This window comes from Mizuhopecten yessoensis, unplaced genomic scaffold (assembly GCF_002113885.1).
Source record: "Mizuhopecten yessoensis strain PY_sf001 unplaced genomic scaffold, ASM211388v2 scaffold6863, whole genome shotgun sequence".
Taxonomy (NCBI): Eukaryota; Metazoa; Mollusca; class Bivalvia; order Pectinida; family Pectinidae; genus Mizuhopecten; species Mizuhopecten yessoensis.
In genome coordinates, this window is record NW_018406762.1 from 575021 (window position 1) to 594710 (window position 19690).

The 19690-nt window shown below is 38.1% G+C and overlaps 1 protein-coding gene across 1 annotated transcript in view; it reads left to right on the forward strand.

The window, feature by feature from the left end:
* The window catches only part of LOC110452772 (cubilin-like), a 168506-nt gene that overhangs the window by 96234 nt on the left and 52582 nt on the right, over positions 1–19690 (forward strand). The window contains exons 37-47 of the mRNA XM_021501449.1: positions 925–1131; positions 2172–2330; positions 3101–3288; positions 3604–3959; positions 7393–7571; positions 9002–9217; positions 12159–12299; positions 12495–12676; positions 13218–13386; positions 13752–13955; positions 18236–18399. Coding sequence (XP_021357124.1) covers positions 925–1131; positions 2172–2330; positions 3101–3288; positions 3604–3959; positions 7393–7571; positions 9002–9217; positions 12159–12299; positions 12495–12676; positions 13218–13386; positions 13752–13955; positions 18236–18399 — 2165 coding nt within the window. The remainder of the gene's footprint in view (positions 1–924; positions 1132–2171; positions 2331–3100; positions 3289–3603; positions 3960–7392; positions 7572–9001; positions 9218–12158; positions 12300–12494; positions 12677–13217; positions 13387–13751; positions 13956–18235; positions 18400–19690) is intronic.

The following is a 19690-nucleotide window of genomic DNA, read 5'->3' on the forward strand; positions in this document are numbered from 1 at the left end:
CATGTAGTCTACAGTGATCCTCGGCAGACAGAATTAACAGACATGTAGTCTACAGTGATCCTCAGCAGACAGAATTAACAGACATGTAGTCTACAGTGATCCTCGGCAGACAGAATTAACAGTCATGTAGTCTACAGTGATCCTCGGCAAACAGAATTAACGGCCATGTAGTCTACAGTGATCCTCGGCAGACAGAATTAACGGCCATGTAGTCTACAGTGATCCTCGGCAGACAGAATTAACGGCCATGTAGTCTACAGTGATCCTCGGCAGACAGAATTAACAGCCATGTAGTCTACAGTGATCCTCAGCAGACAGAATTAACAGCACTCATTGCCGATGAGACACAACAAATGACACCATTCCGTTAGACGTAATCATAGTGAGAGTATATCTAGGATTTTATCAAAAAGAAAACAATTGTAAACACTACCTCGGATAACACGTGAATGCTACACATATGACACTCCCCATATATATATATACTTTTCTGCATGGCCATACAACCAAATACGGTTTGAATTGTGTCTAAAATTTGTTCTTTTTAATCAAAAGATCCATCATTACTGGCAAAAAGTATTGAACAACCATTTACTCCAATTTCCTTGTCATTATTGTTGCGACAATTCCTCATTTTTTGTGTTCATTCTTCTGTCCATTTTCTCCTTGGTATCATAACATTAAAATGACCATTTCAAACACGGCTTGTGGATGAGGAATAGTCGAGGATGGCGTAGAATTTTTTTATACTTTGTTTTGCGCCAAATCTTGTATTGGTCATGTTTTTCTTGTATTTGCCGACTTGGATACGTATCACCCTGTGCCTTCTTTTTTATTGCAACAATATCAAACTGGTTGATAAATGAATTGTGTTATAGAAATCTGTCAGTATTTCATCGTTGGTTTTAATGATTTTGTTCCCAGTGCCCGGTTGTGGAGGGATCTTTAGTCCTTCCCAATATCAGATGATGACAATTAACTCCCCTGGATATCCCGACGGATACGCTGATCATCTTGATTGTGTTTGGCAATTGATTGCTCAGCCAGGATACGTTGTGTGGTTCAACGTCACTGACATCAACCTTGAGAGCCATCAGTCCTGTAGATATGACCGTCTGTCTGTGTATGATGGTGAGTTATACTTCTGTAAACTCAGATACTAAACTCTTTGTATTTAGGATCTTACATGAGTTTCTATTTCATATGAAATGAAAACGAGAGTAAGATCCTTTTTATCACATAATTAATATTTGTGGCATTTATTCTTGTAAGAGGACAATTTTCATACAACCTTGAAATGTAAAAAGCCGCCATTTTGACTCCAGTGCATCAGTCTGTCACGTCATGTACTTGTCTTAGAAACAATTGAAACTTACAACCAATCATAGGGCTGATAGGTCATGTTACATGGGTAAATATGCAAAATAATATGACATGGGTATATCGATTATTCACTGGATAAAACAGTACATTATGTGATATATATATATATATAGGTCAAAAAAGTAATATAGACGGTAAAATCCCATATAACACTGGATCCTAATGGAGGTATGTCCGTAGGATACGAATTACTTAAAATAGTATATGGGGCAAAGAAGTAATTCCAACAGTGTATATATATACTGTATATATATAAAGTTCTGTGGAAAGTGGAAACTTTTATTGTGTGGAAATGCTCACATTTTAGACTAGAAAAAATTATCATAAAAATATCCACACAGGAATGTGAATATTTTATGTTATTAAGTTATCTATGTATTTCAGAACCATTGCAAATTCAAAGATTTCCGTTCCACGATATCACATCCACACAAAATCACTTACAGAAAATCATTCCACATGAAATCATTTCAAACAAAATCACTTTCACGTGAAATCACGAAATCACTTCCACACAAAATCACTTCACACGAAATCACTTCACAGGAAATCATTCCACACGAAATCACTTCAAACAAAATCACTTCACACTTCCACACAAAATCACTCCACACGAAATTACTTCCACACAAAATCACTTCACACAAAATCATTTTACACTTCCACACAAAATCACTCCACACAAAATCATTTCCACTTGAAATCAATTCACACGAAATCACTTCACACGAAATCACTTCCACACAAAATCACTTCCACACACAAGAATTTCTACTTTCTACCTTCAGGTCCCGTGGTGAACAACAACTACGGCCCGCGTCTGGGACAGTTCTGTGGGAGGGTCGGTAACGCTCAGCCTATCCAGTCGACCGTCTCACAGATGACACTGCGCTTCACCACAGATTTCTCTATCAACAGGACGGGTTTCTCTGTCAATGTACAAACTGGTAATCTCAAAATCCTGATTTTTTATTTACCCGATATTTGCAATGTGTTAACAAAATTTATATCAAGCAAGGTGTCCACATTAAAGAGTTCATTTCAACAGAAGTATCAACCATCCTAAGTTTTAATTCATCCATCACGGCTGATGAGATTTGAAAATGAATATTTCCTCTATTTTAGAGGCACGTGAATACCTCTCAAGATTGCTAGTAGTTTATCTGCCAAGAACTTCTTAGGCCCATTTTGGGTCCAAAAACAACAGATTCCTGATCCCTATATCTTTAGAGTCAGAATGTTTATGTAGATGTGCATTTGTAAGATCTTGCAGTCAACATGTTAGACAAAAACAAAAATTAAAAATTAAGGTTCTTTGAACCCTGGTCCCAATTGAAACTTGATACCTGTATGGATTACCTATTTTAGTGTTACTGGCAAAGCCAGCATTGATATGAAGGAAAGGAAGTCTGGGGATCTTTCTATTTAATATTTACTGAGTCATGAAGCTTTATTAACTAGGTGATGTCATCATTATGTTATATTATGCTATTTATCTCAATAGAGCGGGGGGGGGGGACATTTCTCCAAAGGGAGATAATCCTGCACACATACAAACCTCCAGACTTAACAGTGGGCACTGCTTGTAGTTTTGATAATGTGTATATTTCTGGCATGCACTGCAAGGAGATATGATTTCTGTCTTCCAGTCTTGTGGTTTGTTTAAACAATCAGACACACAGAAACATCCATGAGATATATTACTTTTTGTTTGCAGTTTGCGGTGGAATATTACGCATGCCATCTGGTGTATTAAGCAGTCCCTCCTACCCAAACTCCTATCCCAATAATATCAACTGTACATGGTATGTGATCGTCGCAATTGGCCGTACTATCCAAGTTGAATTTAATGGTGGATTCAATGTCGTGGGATCAGGCGAGGCATGTGGAGGGGACAGTGTCCAGGTAAGAATGGGGCCTTATATATCGGTCCACAAGTAATTAATACAGGGAGTTATAATGACTTTTAAAGAGGACACCATCAACTAATAAAGGGAACAGTGCTGGGCATGGTAAGAATGAAGCCTGGAGTCAGTCCCCCATTAAGTGAATATATAAGTTTAATCATAAAAAGTGAAATCTTTCACCAGGAATGATGGCTGGATTGTGAGATTTTTTGATTGATGGGTCAGTTTTATTTAGAAAAGTGAGATTTTTTTTTAATGGAAGAAGACGACTCATCCTTTAGTGATTATACCTATTCTAAACCTCTGTTACTAGTTACTTGGTGGACCAAGCACAACCTCCCCACCCATCGGGAACTCTCTGACAGGACAATACTGCGGAAACGTCATACCTACACCGATGAACACTTCAAGTAACTATCTCACTGTGACCTTTGTCAGCGACGGGTCAGGAACGGGCACCGGGTTCCAGATGCAGTTCACGGAGGTCAGTGTGACCTGTGGTGGCACACTCTACCTGACCGACGGAGTGACCAGTGGCTACTTCACATCTCCAAACTACCCAAACGTCTACCCACACAATGTGGACTGTACCTGGGTAATAACTGCCCCGTCGTCACACAGCCTACAGCTCGACTTTGTGGACAACTTTTATATAGAAGATCATAATCAGTATGTGATCTTTGTTTTGTACCAAAAAGTTTATTGTTTCATTGTTGGCCTCCTCGACCCTCCAGGGGTTACTCTAACTTTCACTCTCTGCACCCCTGGAACATGTCATAGCAAAATACTGAAGGCTCAATGTGACCTACTTGTGGATGAGGAGTGAAGACTAGTTTGATCCTTTGATAAAACATCTTAAGAATATGTTGGTCGTGTAACAGTGAAATTGACTTTGAAGTCGAGTGTCGCTCCTCTGTATTCTTCAAAAGACAGGTTTCAGCCTAGTGATTGGTCAGGTTATTTCGCCCGAGACGAATCAAATAGCTATAGCTGCATGCCTTCAATTTTGCTATGGCGTATACCAGGGATGCAGAGAGTGAAAGTGAGCGTAACCCAAGGAATATCCAGGATCATTGTTGGGTATCAGTGTTGACAGCTCCTTTTGGCCTCTTTTTGGTCTAATGTTTTTTTTCAGAATTTTTATCATAGGAATTTGAAATGGGCATGCTTTTAGCATGAAATGTTGTGTTTATTTCTAATAACCTTTTTTCTCTATCACCCTCATCTTGAAGAGGTAATGCCTTTTAAAATTTATACAATTACTGTATGCAACAGTTTTGACCAGGTCAAGTTCAGAATAGACATTTCTTTCAAGGTTCCATTAAGAATATGTTTATTTGAGTTTCTTAATTAATTTTAAGCTCATGTGCCCCAATTTGTTTTTCAAAACTTTCACATTACCAACTTACCTTAATTTTATCCCAGCTTCACAAGGAAGTTCCTTTTAGGAGGGTGCTGACCGAATCTTTGAATTATTTTGGTAAAAAAAATAGCTAAGACCGAGATTTTTTTTTATTTCTGCTTAAATATCACCCCTAGGTAACTTTAGCAGACTCTACCATACATTTATTTGGATGAGTCCATTATGGTCTACAGTGGTGAAAGGGTTAAATTTCAGGAAGACAATGGGAACCAAACATGGTGAAAGTGATCCTTTTGAAGCCCTGACGAAGTATTTCTTTGTTATTTTTGGCATAAAGACTACACCTAGGTGTTATTTTTGGTATAAAGACTACCCCTAGGTGTTATTTTTGGTATAAAGACTACCCCTAGGTGTTATTTGTGGTATAAAGACTACCCCTAGGTGTTAATTTTGGTATAAAGACTACCCCCCTAGGTGTTATTTTTGGTATAAAGACTACCCCTAGGTGTTATTTTAGGTGTTATTTTTGGTATAAAGACTACCCCTAGGTGTTATTTTTGGTATAAAGACTACCCCTAGGTGGTTTTTTTGGTATAAAGACTACCCTTAGGTGTTATTTTTGGTATAAAGACTACCCCTAGGTGTTATTTGTGGTATAAAGACTAACCCTATGTGTTATTTGTGGTATAAAGACTTCCCCTAGGTGTTATTTGTGGTATAAAGACTACCCCTATGTGTTATGTTTGGTATAAAGACTACCCCTAGGTGTTATTTGTGGTATAGAGACTACCCCTAGGTGTTATGTTTGGTATAAAGACTCCCCCTAGGTGTTATTTGTGGTATAAAGACTAACCCTATGTGTTATTTTTGGTATAAAGACTACCCCTAGGTGTTATTTGTGGTATAGAGACTACCCCTAGGTGTTATGTTTGGTATAAAGCCTACCCCTAGGTGTTATTTGTAGTATAAAGACTCCCCCTAGGTGTTATTTGTGGTATAAAGACTAACCCTATGTGTTATTTTTGGTATAAAGACTACCCCTAGATGTTATGTTTGGTATAAAGACTACCCCTAGGTGTTATTTGTGGTATAAACACTACCCCTAGGTGTTATTTGTGGTATAAAGACTAACCCTATGTGTTATTTTTGGTATAAAGACTACCCCTAGGTGTTATGTGTGGTATAAAGACTACCCCTAGGTGTTATTTGTGGTATAGAGACTACCCCTAGGTGTTATGTTTGGTATAAAGACTAGCCCTAGGTGTTATTTGTGGTATAAAGACTACCCCTAGGTCTTATGTTTGGTATAAAGACTACCCCTAGGTGTTATTTGTGGTATAGAGACTACCCCTAGGTGTTATGTTTGGTATAAAGCCTACCCCTAGGTGTTATTTGTAGTATAAAGACTCCCCCAGGTGTTATGTTTGGTATAAAGACTACCCCTAGGGGTTATGTTTGGTATAAACACTACCCCTAGGTGTTATGTTTGGTATAAAGACTCCCCCTAGGTGTTATTTGTGGTATAAAGACTACCCCTAGGTCTTATGTTTGGTATAAAGACTACCCCTAGGTGTTATTTGTGGTATAGAGACTACCCCTAGGTGTTATGTTTGGTATAAAGAATACCCCTAGGTGTTATTTGTAGTATAAAGACTACCCCTAGGTGTTATTTGTGGTATAAACACTACCCCTAGGTGTTATTTGTGGTATAAAGACTAACCCTATGTGTTATTTTTGGTATAAAGACTACCCCTAGGTGTTATGTGTGGTATAAAGACTACCCCTAGGTGTTATTTGTAGTATAAAGACTACCCCTAGGTGCTATTTGTGGTATAAAGACTACCCCTAGGTGTTATTTTTGGTATAAAGACTACCCCTAGGTGTTATTTGTAGTATAAAGACTACCCCTAGGTGTTATTTGTGGTATAGAGACTACCCCTAGGTGTTATGTTTGGTATAAAGCCTACCCCTAGGTGTTATTTGTAGTATAAAGACTCCCCCAGGTGTTATGTTTGGTATAAAGACTACCCCTAGGGGTTATGTTTGGTATAAACACTACCCCTAGGTGTTATGTTTGGTATAAACACTACCCCTAGGTGTTATGCTTACAAGGAACCTCTTATGTTCCTTGATCATCATTGGTTAGAACATAATCACATGGATGTCGGTGATTTGTGATATTGACTTGATGTTACTATTTTTTAGATACAGCAGGTCAGTATTCACTGTATGACATCAATTTATTTGTAACATCACAATGCTTCTTGCTTCCTAAGTTCTCCTGTACATTGGTTAAATGTTATTTTAGCATATCAAATTAATAATTAAGGCTTTTATTTCAGCAAATATGTGGTTATATGGACCTGAGGATGTGATATTGACCTCAACGTCATATATTGTAATATTGTTGACCGCAATGTCATATGATAGTGGGGTTATTTCAAATTATTTGAAAAATATGTTGTTTATCTTACTGTTAATGATTAGGTAGGGACATATGAAACACATTGTCTTTGAAATCTTGTAAACAATGGATATTGACTAAATTTCTTGAGTAAAAAGTAAGCAAACATCTGCTGTTAAGTGTTTGAATATGTTTGATATTTTCAATTCACACCAAAATATGATTATTATTTTCTTTTTAAATTTTAGTCAATTTTGATTGGCTTCCCCCCTTATTGGATGTCAAAAATGAAATAAATCTTTTTAATTTTACAAGTGTTCATTTTTATGCTTCAGGTGTCGTTTTGACTACATAGAGGTCCGTGACGGAGGCACTATCAACTCTCCCGTGCTCAGTCATTTGTGTGGAAGCACCACGCCTAGTACAGTGAGGTCAACAGGCAATGTGATGTTTGTGAGATTCCGTACAGATGCCAGTGTCGCCCGCGCCGGATTCAGGGCCATGTACAAAATAGGTAGATAGCAATTATTGAACTAAGGGCACCTCTGAATTCTTGTAGTAGGCATACCTGCAAACCCCCAAATCTCCCAATGGGGTCATAACCCCCACTGGGAAATTCTGTGGGGGGTGATAATGCGTGACAAAAAAATTCACGTCAAAATTGATAATTTAATTTTCGCGCCGTCAGGGCATAACATATGTGGTGTCTTCTGGTAGAATTTAGAACTTTTTAATTAAGTAATTTTGAGTTGTCATGAATATATCACCGATGTCGGTCTTGGGAATTGGTACTCAAGTCCGTTTCCAGTTCATTTCTTTATTATTTCCAACTTCCAGTTCCTACTTCTGCATACCATTGCTAGCACCTTCTATCTTAGCTCACTTTCAATCCTGATCGAATCTGGCTCTCTTTCCATCTTCCCACTCTGACTCTGTTCTGCCTCGCTGTACCTCAGTCTGCCTTCTCCTTACCTCAGTCTGCCTTCTCCGTACCTCAGTCTGCCTTCTCTGTACCTCAGTCTGCCTTCTCTCTACTATCTTTTTGTATCTCTCACTTATACTAAAAACTAAGAAGTGTCTAATATGCAAATTAGTTAACTAACATTTATATTGGTCAACTGTAGATGGACAGCCATCAGGTGGTCAATAGAGGTTCCCAGGGTTCCAGCCTGTACCTTCAATTGTCACTAATTGACCAGATCTCCATTCCTCTTTAGATGACTGACCAGTTAGCTTCCTGTCCTTTCATCAACCACACCACCATTCATATTTTGTTTCACAATAACTCCTTGTTCTCAACACTCTGTCTTCAGTTCTTTCACTTTCATCTGACATCTATTTAATTCTGTTCTCACGATTACCATTTCTATTTACATAACACACTGTCCTCAAATCTTCCTATTTCACACTGTCATAGACACATGCAGAGTCTTAAATGGGGTTGTCACTCGTTTTTAAACTCAACCGAGTCAAAGCCTCTTGTGAGCCATAGCATCATTGGTTGTTAATATTTCACCTTCTCACGTCCGGCATTTTTAACAATTTGACTGGAGGCATCTTTCAGGGATGAGAGTTGAAGTAATAATGGGCAAAAGTGTTAAAACCCCTCAAATTTGTTGTGCTAGCCCACTTGCTTATACCTTAAATTTGAAAGTGGCATGATTGGACAGTAACCAATAAAGGATAGGTTGCCATTGGCATTAATAACAGGTTAGCAATACAGGCCCATGGGACCTCCTGTTTCTTTATTGTTTATTTCTTTTCATGACTTTAAAAGGTAAACCAGTAAAAAGTACTCGTTTTTTTCTGATATGTATTCAAATGTTCACATTTGACATATATTTCGTGAATTAAGGGAAAATAGATAAGTGACTAAGTATTTAGAATATGAGGAATGTATGGACAAACAGAAGTTAATCTAGCTGGAATCTCACTTTACTGTAGCTGAGTGTGGAGGCAGAATCTACGGGACAAGTAGAGCCATCATGTCTCCAAATTACCCTAGCAACTACCCTAGCAACAGTCATTGTGTATGGGATATTGAGGCTCCAACAGGTCACTATCTGACCTTCACCTTCGTCAACATCGACTTGGAGTACTCTTACAACTGTACTGGGGACAACAGGGACTTCCTGGAGATCAGGGACATCAATTCAACAGGTAACATTCAGGTGTAATACAACAGGTAACATTCAGGTGTCAATACAATAGGTAGCATTCAGGTGTCAATACAATAGGTAACATTCATGTGTCAATACAATAGGTAAAATTCAGGTGTCAATACAATAGGTAACATTCAGGTGTAATACATCAGGTAACATTCAGGTGTAATACAACAGGTAACATTCAGGTGTAATACAACAGGTAACATTCAGTTGTCAATACAATAGGTATCATTCAGGTGTCAATACAATAGGTAACATTCATGTGTCAATACAATAGGTAACATTCAGGTGTAATCCAATAGGTAACATTCAGGTGTCAATTCAACAGGTAACATTCAGGTGTCAATACAATAGGTAGCATTCAGGTGTCAGTACAATAGGTAACATTCATGTGTCAATACAATAGGTAACATTCAGGTGTCCATACAATAGGTAACATTCAGGTGTAATACAACAGGTAACATTGAGGTGTAATACAACAGGTAACATTCAGGTGTAATACAATAGGTAACAGTCAGGTGTAATATAATAGGTAATATTCAGGTGTCAATAAAATAGGTAACATTCAGGTGTAATACAATAGGTAATATTCATGTGTAATACAATAGGTAACATTCAGGTGTCAATGCAATAGGTAACATTCAGGTGTAATACAATAGGTAACTTTCAGGTGTACAATAGGTAACATTCAGGTGTCAATACAATAGATAACATTCAGGTGTCAATACAATAGGTAACATTCATGTGTCAATTCAACAGGTAACATTCAGGTGTAATCCAATAGGTAACCTTCAGGTGTCAATACAATAGGTAACATTCAGGTGAAATACAATAGGTAACATTCAGGTGTAATACAATAGGTGACATTCAGGTGTAATACAATAGGTAACATTCAGGCGTAATACAAAACGTAACATTCAGGGGTCAATACAATAGGTAACATTCAGGTGTAATACAATAGGAAACATTCAGGTGTCAATTCAACAGGTAACATTCAGGTGTCAATACAATAGGAAACATTCAGGTGTAATACAATAGGTAACATTCAGGTTTCAATACAATAGGTAACATTCAGGTGTAATACATCAGGTAACATTCAGGTGTAATACAACAGGTAACATTCAGTTGTCAATACAATAGGTATCATTCAGGTGTCAATACAATAGGTAACATTCATGTGTCAATTCAACAGGTAACATTCAGGTGTAATACAACAGGTAACATTGAGGTGTAATACTATAGGTAACATTCAGGTGTAATATAATAGGTAATATTCAGGTGTCAATAAAATAGGTAACATTCAGGTGTAATACAATAGGTAATATTCATGTGTAATACAATAGGTAACATTCAGGTGTAATACAAAAGGTAACATTCATGTGTAATACAATAGGTAACATTCAGGTGTAATATAATAGGTAAAATTCAGGTGTCAATGCAATAGGTAACATTCAGGTGTAATACAATAGGTAACTTTCAGGTGTAATATTCATGTGTCAATACAATACAACAGGTAACATTCAGGTGTAATACAACAGGTAACATTGAGGTGTAATACAATAGGTAACATTCAGGTGTAATATAATAGGTAATATTCAGGTGTCAATACAATAGGTAACATTCAGGTGTAATACAATAGGTAACAGTCAGGTGTAATACATCATGTAACCAACAGGTGTAATACATCAGGTAAAAACATTCAGGTGTAATACATCAGGTAACCAACAGGTGTGATACAATAGGTAACATTCAGGTGTAATACAATAGGTAACATTCAGGTGTAATACAATAGGTAACTTTCAGGTGTAATATTCATGTGTCAATACAATACAACAGGTAACATTCAGGTGTAATACAACAGGTAACATTCAGGTGTGATACAACAGGTAACATTCAGGTGTAATACATCAGGTAACAATCAGGTGTTATACAACAGGTAACATTCAGGTGTAATACAACAGGTAACATTCAGGTGTAATACATCAGGTAACCAACAGGTGTAATACAACAGGTAACATTCAGGTGTAATACAATAGGTAACATTCAGGTGTAATACATCAGGTAACCAACAGGTGTGATACAACAGGTAACATTCAGGTGTAATACATCAGGTAAAAACATTTAGGTGTAATACAACAGGTGACATTCAGGTGTAAATACAAGGGGTAATATTCAGGTGTAATACAACAGGTAACATTCAGGTGTAAATACAACAGGTAACATTCAAGTGTAAATACAATGGGTAATATTCAGGTATAATACAATAGGTAACATTCAGGTGTAATACAACAGGTAACATTCAGGTGTAATACAACAGGTAACAACATTCAGGTGTAATACAACAGGTAACCAACAGGTGTAATACAACAGGTGACATTCAGATGTAATATAACAGATAATATTCAGAACAGGTTACATTGAGGTGTAAATACAACAGGTAACATTCAGGTGTAAATACAATGGGTAACACTCAGGTGTAATACAACAGGTAACATTCAGGTGTAATACATCAGGTAACAACATTTAGGTGTAATACAACAGGTAACCAACAGGTGTAATACAACAGGTAACATTCAGGTGTAAATACAACAGGCAACATTCAGGTTTAATACAGCAGGCAACATTCAGGTGTAATACAGCAGGTAACCTTCAGGTGTAATACAACAGGTAACATTCAGGTGTAATATAAAAAGTAATATTTAGAAAAGGTAACATTCAGGTGTAAATACAACAGGCAACATTCAGGTTTAATACAGCAGGCAACATTCAGGTTTAATACAGCAGGCAACATTCAGATGTAATACAGCAGGTAACCTTCAGGTGTAATACAGCAGGCAACATTCAGGTGTAATACAGCAGGTAACCTTCAGGTGTTATACACAGGTAACATTCAGATGTAAAACATATTGAAGTATATAAAATATTTGTATACTTAGGTCCAGTCTTGATGCGGTCCTGTGGTCATTACAACGGCGATCCCATCGACACCTCCGACAGTTTTGCACTTGTCACCTTCAATTCCAATGCTGAAAGAAACCAGGCAGGATTTTCCATCGCCTTCCAAGCTAGTGTGGAGGGTAAGAGTTTTCATTGCCTCATTGTTAACATAGCCAGGAATGAGACTGCTGTTTATTTGTCAAATTTCCTTCAATTTCTCCCCAAGAAACCATTGAATTCCCACCATCAGAAGGTAGCACTAGTGATCTTTCAGAAGACACTTATTAAAGATACCCAACATTTTGTTAGCTGAGTTTCATTGTTTTTGTTGATAGTGTGTGGCGGCGACAAGACCACTCCCACTGGGACGTTCACATCCCCCAACTTCCCAGGGCAGTATGCACACTCTCGAGTATGTACCTGGCTAATCACCGTCCAACCGGGGCGCCGAGTCTCATTGACCTTCGACACCTTTAATTTAGAAACTGGTTCAAATTGTCGTTTTGATTATGTAGCGGTAAGTAAATCAACGCTGTGCAAGGAATTTTAAAAGAAAATGTAAGCTTTATGGTTCAAGCTGTAATTTATATTTTCTGTATATATAAAGTATAGTCATATGTACATCACATTTTTATGAAAAGGGCTTTCATAGGCAATGCGTGTGTCTAATCCATTTGTACATGTTACAAAAATTGATTTGAAATGAAAATAAAAAATACATACATTCATAGACGCTAAAAGAGAAACAACGTGTTTCCTTACCAAACACTAGTATTGAAACCATGTACAAAGTGCTAGCAAGGTAAGGACATAGATGTTTGGGGTAATATGTTGGGAGCATTCAAGTTTATACAGGTTCTGATATTCAAATGAAGTTTGGACTGCATAAGGAATGCAACTGACAAGCATTTGATAAAAATAGTAACCAGCTGATGGAATTTGATAAATTTTCCTTTGTAGAATTACAACTGAAAGCATTACCATAACATAACCTATAACATGACTTTCTGTGAAGACATGGCTTATGAAATAATGCTGTCTCCCGTCATTGATTACAGGTGTATGATGGTATCCTGGCCGACTCCCCCATGAAAGCCCGTTTATGTGGAGAAACCATCCCTGTGCTCCAGGAGTCTAGTGGTAACACCATGAAAGTCGTGTTCCGTACAGATGGTTCGATCAGTAACGGAGGATTCCGCGCCTCATACACATCAAATAACGAGCTAGGTAACTAGGCTAGATTATATAGGGAAGAAATGGAAAGTCCCATGTCAATAGGAAAAAGGGAATAATTAAGTAGTCTGTCTGTCTGTCTGTCTGTCTATTTATTTTGTGCATGTTCAGTCTTTATACGTTTTTGTCATTTCAGCATGGTTTTATTAAGTAAAACATTGTGTCGACAATTCTCAAATATTTTCCATAAGAAAAAAAAATAAAGTATTCTCAGCAAACAAGTTGTTTCTCTCATCAAATACCTGTAGGTAACTCTGTAGCCATATCTTGGCCTTGATTTGAGAAAGTCTTTATAAGGTGACAATTTGGGGATAATATTTGAGATCGTCAAAAAACCTAATTATCTCCGTATGTTGTAGTTTGCGGTGGAACGTTAACCAGTAATCCTGGGACGATTACCTCCCCTGGATACGATACCGGGGCTAACTACACTAACAACCAGCAGTGTGTGTGGGTAATTGCCAACCGTAACGTTACTGATACTTCTGTGGCTTTACGGTTCTACAGCTTCCAGCTCGAGTCGCACGGCAATTGTAATTTTGATTTCCTGGAAATCCGAGAAGGTAAGATAGTAACTGTAAAGACAGAATACATGTACCTGTCATTCTGATTGGTCAGATCATTCCTAAGGACAACAACTACCCTGATTGGTCAGATCATTCCTAAGAACAACAGCTACCCTGAATAGGTTAGATCATTCCTAAGAACGACAGCTACCCTGAATAGGTTAGATCATTCCTAAGGACAACAGCTACCCTGAATAGGTTAGATCATTCCTAAGAACAACAGCTACCCTGAATAGGTCAGATTATTCCTAAGAACAACAGCTACCCTGAATAGGTTAGATCATTCCTAAGAACGACAGCTACCCTGAATAGGTTAGATGATGCCTAAGAACAACAGCTACGCTGAATAGGTTAGATCATGCCTAAGGACAACAGCTACCATGAATAGGTCGGATCATTCCGAAGGACAACAGCTACCCTGAATAGGTTAGATCATTCCTAAGAACAACAGCCACCCTAAATAGGTTAGATCATTCCTAAGAACAACAGCTACCCTGAATAGGTTAGATTGCAATGAAACTTGGTCAGCTGATGTATTGGAGAAGTTAGAGGTCATGCAAATGATAAGTGGAATTCACAAAATTATATATATGCCCGCTATTTTATTGGGGTGATGGGGCATCTATTATTAGTACCACTATCACTAGGGGTGGGGGCTTATTTGCAGTCAAAACGGTAATGACCTCCCAACCCCTATCCCCTCGGATCCTGTTGCGATTCATTGTCATGGTTCTACATTTTATCAAAGTTAATAGAAAAAGGTCAAATATGAGAACACCTTAGATGAGCTACTATTTTAGGGTCCCAAAGTCAACATCACTGCTGCTATTTATAGGTCAAACACACGGCCGAAAGGGCATTCATGTCATACAGATGTTCTAGTTGTATTCACAACCTGATTGGTCATAGTTGTTGTTGACTATGCATTATTACATTATTATATTTTCTGGCACCCAGTTAACCCATAAACTCAACATGAACTAGAATCAACCTTCGACACAGCTCTGTTCCGCCGTGGGCTCCACCGGAATGACATCATAAACTACATGCGCTTTCACACAGTTCATACAGCCCTAAAGTATATAGACTATCCATAATATTAGCCGTATATGGACACTTTTAATAATGCATGCAAGTTTTCTACCGGGCCTACGCCACTTTGTGGAGACTTCAAAATTCTAGGTTAGGTTATGTGCAGTGTATGTGAGTACCCTTATGTTAGGTTATGTGCAGTATCTGTGAGGACCTGTATGTTAGGTTATGTGCAGTGTCTGTGAGTACCCTTATGTTAGGTTATGTGCAGTGTATGTGAGTACCCTTATGTTAGGTTATGTGCAGTGTATGTGAGTACCCTTATGTTAGGTTATGTGCAGTGTATGTGAGTACCCTTATGTTAGGTTATGTGCAGTGTCTGTGAGTACCCTTATGTTAGGTTATGTGCAGTGTCTGTGAGGAGCTGTATGTTAGGTTATGTGCAGTGTCTGTGAGAACCCTTATGTTAGGTTATGTGGAGTGTCTGTGAGTACCCGTATGTTAGGTTATGTGGTGTGTCTGTGAGTACCCGTATGTTAGGTTATGTTAGATTATGTGCAGTGTCTGTGAGTACCCGTATGTTAGGTTATGTTAGATTATGTGCAGTGTCTGTGAGTACCCGTATGTTAGGTTATGTGGTGTGTCTGTGAGTACCCGTATGTTAGGTTATGTGCAGTATCTGTGAGGACCTGTATGTTTGGTTATGTGCAGTGTCTGTGAGTACCCGTATGTTAGGTTATGTGGTGTGTCTGTGAGTACCCGTATGTTAGGTTATGTTAGATTATGTGCAGTGTCTGTGAGTACCCGTATGTTAGGTTATGTGCAGTGTCTGTGAGGACCTGTATGTTAGGTTATGTGCAGTGTCTGTGAGAACCCGTATGTTAGGTTATGTGCAGTGTCTGTGAGTACCCTTATGTTAGGTTATGTGGAGTGTCTGTGAGTACCCGTATGGTAGGTTATGTTAGGTTATGTGCAGTGTCTGTGAGTACCTGTATGTTAGGTTATGTGCAGTGTCTGTGAGAACCCGTATGTTAGGTTATGTGGAGTGTCTGTGAGTACCCGTATGGTAGGTTATGTTAGGTTATGTGCAGTGTCTGTGAGTACCTGTATGTTAGGTTATGTGCAGTGTCTGTGATTACCCGTATGTTAGGTTATGTGGAGTGTCTGTGAGTACCCGTATGTTAGGTTATGTGCAGTGTCTGTGAGTACCCTTACGTTAGGATATGTGCAGTGTCTGTGAGTACCCGTATGTTAGGTTATGTGCAGTGTCTGTGAGTACCCTTATGTTAGGTTATGTGCAGTGTCTGTGAGTACCCTTATGTTAGGTTATGTGCAGTGTCTGTGAGTACCCTTATGTTAGGTTATGTGCAGTGTCTGTGAGTACCCTTATGTTAGGATATGTGCAGTGTCTTTGAAGACCCGTATGTTAAGTTATGTGCAGTGTCTCTGAGTACCTTTATGTTAGGTTATGTGCAGTGTCTGTGAGGACCTGTGTTAGGTTATGTGCAGTGTCTGTGAGTACCCGTATGTTAGGTTATGTGCAGTGTCTGTGAGTACCTTTATGTTAGGTTATGTGCAGTGTCTGTGAGGACCCGTGTTAGGTTATGTGCAGTGTCTGTGAGTACCCTTATGTTAGGATATGTGCAGTGTCTTTGAAGACCCGTATGTTAAGTTATGTGCAGAGTCTCTGAGTACCTTTATGTTAGGTTATGTGCAGTGTCTGAGTACCCTTCTGTTAGGTTATGTGCAGTGTCTGTGAGTACCCGTATGTTAGGGTATGTGCAGTGTCTGTGAGTACCCTTATGTTAGGATATGTGCAGTGGCTTTGAAGACCCGTATGTTAAGTTATGTGCAGTGTCTCTGAGTACCCTTATGTTAGGTTATGTGCAGTGTCTGAGAACCCTTATGTTAGGTTATGTGCAGTATCTGTGAGTACCCATATGTTAGGTTATGTGCAGTGTCTGAGTACCCTTATGTTAGGTTTTGTGCAGTGTCTGTGAGTACCCGTATGTTAGGTTATGTGCAGGGTCTGTGAGTACCCTTAGGGCAGGATATATGCACTGTCTGTGAGTACCCTTATGTTAACTTATGTGCAGTGTCTGGGAGTACCCGTATGTTAGGTTATGTGCAGTGTCTGTGAGTACCCTTAGGTCAGGATATATGCACTGTCTGTGAGTACCCTTATGTTAACTTATGTGCAGTGTCTGTGAGTACCCGTATGTTAGGTTATGTGCAGTGTCTGTGAGTACCTTTATGTTAGTTTATGTGCAGTGTCTGTGAGTACCCTTATGTTAACTTATGTGCAGTGTCTGTGAGTACCCTTATGTTAGGATATGTGCAGTGTCTTTAAGGACCCGTATGTTAAGTTATGTGCAGTGTCTCTGAGTACCCTTAGGTCTGTGGGTACCCTTATGTTAGGTTATGTGCAGTGTCTGAGTACCCTTATGTTGCCAAAAATTGTTGTATGAATAAATCCTACAAATCTGAACTACTTTCCTTGTTGTTGTTTCATAAAATTGTGAATTGTATTAAAACCATTACAATCAAAGGTTAGTCATTAATACATGCAGAGATATTAATCTGCCACAACCATTTTTCTTTCAAAAATGAAATAAATGTATGATTTGGTGTTCTGTTTAGTAAGATCATGCAATACAAAATATCTGACACCATATAAAACTTGAAGTGTATTATAATTTCACAGTCCTTAGGGTGTTCTTAGACCTCTGCAAGCTATAGTGTAGCAAAGGGATTCAGATGTTTGGCTTTGGTAGTTTTGAAATATGAAAATGAACAAGATATAACAGTCATCAATTTTAAATTATCATCCGGAACGTCAGCTTAGTAGTTTCCCACTTGTTCCTGGGGAGGTTGTACTACAGGCTTGCACTCTAGATCTGTCCATCCCAAAAGTTACTCAAAAGTACTTCAAGTTTATCTAGGGCATATTTTATATACCATTTCACCTAGAGTAACGAAACTTGGTATGCATGTACATCTTGGGATGGCGGAGTGCAGACTATAAAAAGTAGGTCACTGTGACCAATGATTTGACCTTTGACCTTGGTAAATAAAGAAATCATTACTAGTGGGGACTCATAACGGATTGCCTTAGTCAGTACTAATTTTAGTGTACATTTTTTGTGTCCGCAAGTTTTAGTATCATAGTCACACTGAGGGTCAAAAGCCATAGTGTCCAGAGATACAAACATGTGATTTTATATTGAAAAATTTGCATTTTCAAGGAAATTCAGCAACAAGTCCATTGATTGGAAAATATTGCGGAAAAACTCAGGCGCCTCCACCAATCTATTCGCCATCGCCTTACCTGTGGGTCCGGTTTAGGACTGACTTAAGTATTGTTGACCGCGGCTTTAGCCTTAATTATGGATTTACAGGTGAGGAAGGAGTTAATTATGGCTTCTATAACCATTACTGCTAGTGGCTCTTCAGTAGATCATTGGTGAAGGTGTGAATTCACTCATTCACCCCTGAAGACACATTTGGATTCTTCCAATTCAAAGGATGAGATAGTTCATTATGAAATTACAGGGGTGAATGAGTTAAACTTTAAGGAACTATCTATACATTTATACAGATTGTGTTGAAGTCTGCATTGGGTCTTTCAAATTCTACGAATTCTGGTGCTAAAAATTGGTATAAGAGGAAAACATAATCTTGAACATAACAATATAAATTGTAAACAAAGCAATAATCACTGCATGGCTGGGTATCATCACAGGTCTAAATTTTGTCACAATTTTAACACGAAATGAGGAAATTTAATTTGTACCATTCCACTTGATGTCAACTTTCAAACAAAAACAATTACAGACAGTAGACACTATTGAACTGAATTTACATTGATCAGTGTACCTGCCAGTGAACTGATCTCTTTGTTTTAAGACACCTGTGATATAGAACATAACAAACAATAATGTGGACAAAATAAAGTGATATTAAGCGAAATCAACATCAAAACAAGTGATTTTCACTGATATTGAATTACATAGATTATTCAGCAGGAAGAACGGTGCATCAAGAAAACATGATGTTAACCAAAAAATGACATTCAGTGACATGATATTAAGTGACATGATATTAAGTGAAAAGTACTGTACTTAATTGTAACATAACAGAATTGTTTGAGCCTACATACAATTTTGCTAATTGCAATACTGGTACAGTCGATCCCACTAAAATTGAACTCGGATACATTGGCTTAATTTGAAGAAAAATGTTTTACCCCAAGGAATTCAGTATAACTGGGTTCAACTCTATATAGAAGTGATATAGAAGGCTCAATTGCAGTTTATATCATTGCTAATTGTAACACATGTCATGTTCACAGATCAAATGGCCAATCGTGACATATTTGTCTCTTGAATTAGCAAAAATGTTAATCCCTGTAAAAAAAAAAAAGCTGGCTATGTGGTTATACATGTATAACAGCTAGTGGCTATGTGGTTATACCTGTATAACAGCTGGCTATGTGGTTATACATGTATAACAGCTAGCTACGTGGTTATACATGTATAACAGCTGGCTATGTGGTTATACCTGTATAACAGCTGGCTACGTGGTTATACCTGTATAACAGCTGGCTATGTGGTCATACATGTATAACAGCTGGCTATGTGGTTATACCTGTATAACAGCTGGCTACGTGGTTATACATGTATAACAGCTGGCTATGTGGT